General features: G+C 53.0%; 1 protein-coding gene across 1 annotated transcript in view; it reads right to left on the reverse strand.

Moving 5' to 3' along the window:
* Window positions 1–3556, reverse strand: part of MACF1 (microtubule-actin crosslinking factor 1) — a 112826-nt gene that overhangs the window by 6552 nt on the left and 102718 nt on the right. The window contains exons 92-93 of the mRNA XM_009332204.1: window positions 3457–3474; window positions 1116–1233 (exon numbers count right to left, since the gene is read on the reverse strand). Coding sequence (XP_009330479.1) covers window positions 1116–1233; window positions 3457–3474 — 136 coding nt within the window. The remainder of the gene's footprint in view (window positions 1–1115; window positions 1234–3456; window positions 3475–3556) is intronic.

A 3556-nucleotide genomic window follows, 5' to 3' on the forward strand; every position in this document is an offset into this window, starting at 1 on the left:
GCTCCTGCTGGCCACACTATTTCTGATACAGGCCAGGATGCCGTTGGCCTTCTTGGCCGCCTGGGCACACTGCCGGCTCATGTTCAGCCGGCTGTCGACCAACACCCCCCGGTCCTTTTCCGCCAGGCAGCTTTCCAGCCACTCTTCCCCAAGCCTGTAGCGCTGCATGGGGTTGTTATCGACACGCTTACTGCAGGACGCGGTGCTCAAAACCCCCTAAAGAAATCCAGCCCAGCCCTGAACAGCCCCATGGACGACGATGCCTAAATGCAGCCCTTTCACAACTCAAATCTGGCACGTGGCAATCCAGAAAAAAGAAGGGCCACGTTTCCACCCTCACGGGCAGAGCTGGGGGAAGAAAGGTGATTTTAAGGCACTAGGGGAAGAGCCGGCACCGTCAGCAGCTCTCGCTGCAAACAGGTATTTAAGTTGCACAGTCCTGCACAGCTCAGGGTTTCCAAATTAGTTCCTTATGCCGCTGCTCTAAAGACAACAAATGAACTGAGAAAACTTGTATTAGAAATGCATCAGAGAAAAATCAAGTAGTTCAAAGTCACAGGAGAAACGTCTCCTCATTCACTAGGACCAGCCTGGACCGGCAGTGCCCCGTGGCCACAGCCCAGCGTGGCAGTACCACGGGTTCACAGATCCTGGGCCAGAGCATCTCCTCCCCAGAGTGTCTCAGACCAGGATTTTACCATCTCCTGGCTTTGAACCTTTTGAATGCTTTCAGGCCACCTTTATGATGTTTACTCCATCAGCCACAGAGCCACACGTACGCACCGACCGCTTCAAAGGGAAGCTGAGACCCCCAGCATGGCAACGCAGCTCCGCTCGCTGGGGTCTTAAAAACAAGAAAGACAACCCTTCCTTCTTCTCCTCCCAAGACACCTGGCTAAACGCTGCGAGATTTGCTGCAGTATCGCCAAATCTCGTGATTTTAAGTTCTACGGTTTGCTTTGGATCCCTTTTCTCCAGCTCCCGCCTGTTACTTGGATAACCCAGACCCGCTCCTCTGGTACATCTGGCCATTCACAGTCACAGCAGACAAGTTCTCAAACTCCCCTTACTGGGCGAGAAGACCCCAGCTGTATAAACCCCAGGAACTGCCTTACCTCTGCAAGGATCATTCTTCACTAAAAATTCATCCAGGGCCATCCATCCTCCACCGACACGAACCATGACCGTGCTCCGCAGGATACGGACCAGCCGCAGCTGCTGGGAATCGCCGAACTGTGGAGCCAAGAAACAGTTCAGACACGGGGGACACAACAAGGGACACTCGGCTCCTTCCCGCAGCAGGCTGCACCAAATGCTTTTATTGATCTATTGAGTACTTTTAAGGTTTCTCCAGATAGGTTCTTCTGGCATAAGTGCAGGCTAGTACCAATTTACAGGAGTTTTTCTGCTGTTTTAAGGTGATGAAACTATCCAAATCCTTCAGCTTTAAAGCTGGAAAGAGAGAATTTTTTAGAGCAGCAAATGAGAATTTGGAATTTGGTCTTCAGGTGGGTTCTCTCAGCCAGAATTGTAGTTTTTCCTTTTATTATGAAGGAAATAGAGGCTGGCAATGCAATGGCCCTCCTGGTGCAGCCCACGTGGAAAAAAGCCGGCTGATTCAGATCACTGAGTGCCGGTGAATCAGCGAGGCAAGCAGCGCGGCGTCACCGCTGAGCGAGAAACCTCTTATCATCAAGTCTGAAATCCAGGGATTTCACCGAACCTCAGACTTGACCCCACCAGCCAGAAAGCCCCCGCCGCAGAGATCGCCCAGTGAGGATGTTTCGGTGAGTGCAGAGTGATGGGAATCCAAGGCAGGAATCCCGCAGCAATGTTGATTAGTGATTGCAATGTTCATTAGTGATTTTAAACACCTGCAATTTCAAACAAGTGCACCCTGAATCAGAAGCATGTGTCTGTTTTTCAAAGGTCCCTAAATCTCCCGGATAGCCAAGCCCAGGCTCCTGGTTACCCTCTGCACGGGGCAGGCGGCAGAGCCGGTGCGGGGCACCGGGAGCCTTGCTCGGATGTAGCAGCTCTGCATCCAGGTCTACAGAGCACCTGCTGTGATGAGAAGATAGAGGAACCAGCCTCTGAAAGCAAGACCTTCTTCAGAATGATTAAAAAAAAGAAGAAAAAGAAAAAAAAAGTAGCAACATTTTCCCTGGGTGGATGAGAACGCAAACCCCAAGAGATTAAATGAAAACGGAGAGTGCGAAGCCACACTGAGATGGGTCACGGCAGGCAGAGGGGCAGGAGGTAACAGCATCGCCGACCCTCCTTCCCACGAGGACATGGGACCCTGGACCGTGTGCTGGTGGGTCTCCCTGCTCGGCGGTCCCACCGAAACACGCTTGTCCCAGTGCCGCGGTGAAAGAGCTGCCGCAGCTGCGCTCGGCACGGCCGTGGTGCCCGCGGGCAGGGAGGAGGGCAGGGGAGCTGCCTTCCCTCTCTCCGGGCTCACTGTCAGGTGTCCTTCAAGAGCTAGTTCTGCACCAGGGAAAACCAGGGACAAGTCAATTCTCATTTCCACTGCCACATTTACGTTATTTTTCAGTTGCTGTTGAAAATTTGTCTATAATCACCATCTAAATGAAAGCCAGAGCTTTCTTGGACCCGTCCGCTTCGGACATCCAAGTTTGTTTCTTTTTGGGCATGTTTTTGGCAGGGCACCATCATTTCACGTGAAAAAATAGGCTTTTCTGTTTGAGCGGGGGCAGTGGGCACATCGTAACGACACACGATGCTCCAGTCCCCTTAAAAGAAGAGCTCTGGCCCCCGAACCGGCTGGCACTGACGCGCGCTGCACCGCTCATCTCGGGTCACGACAGTAGTGGGGATACATGCAGGTTTTGAGAACCTTGCTCCCGTTAGGAGTTACTCGGTGGGTGTAGCAGGGATGAGGGTTTAGTTAACGCTGCCTACGGGATTAAAGGGGTGGGCTCGCGATTCTCATTCCCCAGGGACTGCGTGACATCCAAACCCACCAGAGCCTGGTACAGCCCTCGTGCAGGCGTTGTACCCCCCGTGATTTCATCCGGGCTGGCCGTTCCCCGAAGGAGGGCAGTCCCGGGCACGAGCCCATCAGTATCTCAGCGCTCCCCGCCGAAGGGTGCCGCGATTTGCCACTGGTTACCATCAACACCCCCAACGTATCCGAGGCAGGAGCCACGGAGAGAAAAACCTCTCCATTTTTGTCAAATCCTGCTTTTTTCCATTGAATTTCTCCCTTTTTTCCGCCCAATGCAGTCTTTTTTTCGGGTGGCCCGCCCAGCTCAGGCACTCCTCTGTACCAGGCTCTGCCGAGCAGCGCTCACAGATCACATCTTCCCACAGCAACAAAGGACAGAGCAGCATCACGGACACACAAAGTTACGTTTTACGTTAAAAAAAAAAAAAAACAAACCAACAAAAAAAAGGAAGAGGTGAGAGACAGCATCGCAAGGCAAACTGTACCTGATTGCCGAGGAAGAACTACGGAGGGAGAAGAGTTGTGGAGGGAGAGGGGATTGGGGGGGGGGGGGGGGAAAGCAGGGGGGAAGGGGGGGGGAAAGAA

Source organism: Pygoscelis adeliae, unplaced genomic scaffold (genome assembly GCF_000699105.1).
Source record: "Pygoscelis adeliae isolate BGI_AS28 unplaced genomic scaffold, ASM69910v1 Scaffold359, whole genome shotgun sequence".
Taxonomy (NCBI): domain Eukaryota; kingdom Metazoa; phylum Chordata; class Aves; order Sphenisciformes; family Spheniscidae; genus Pygoscelis; species Pygoscelis adeliae.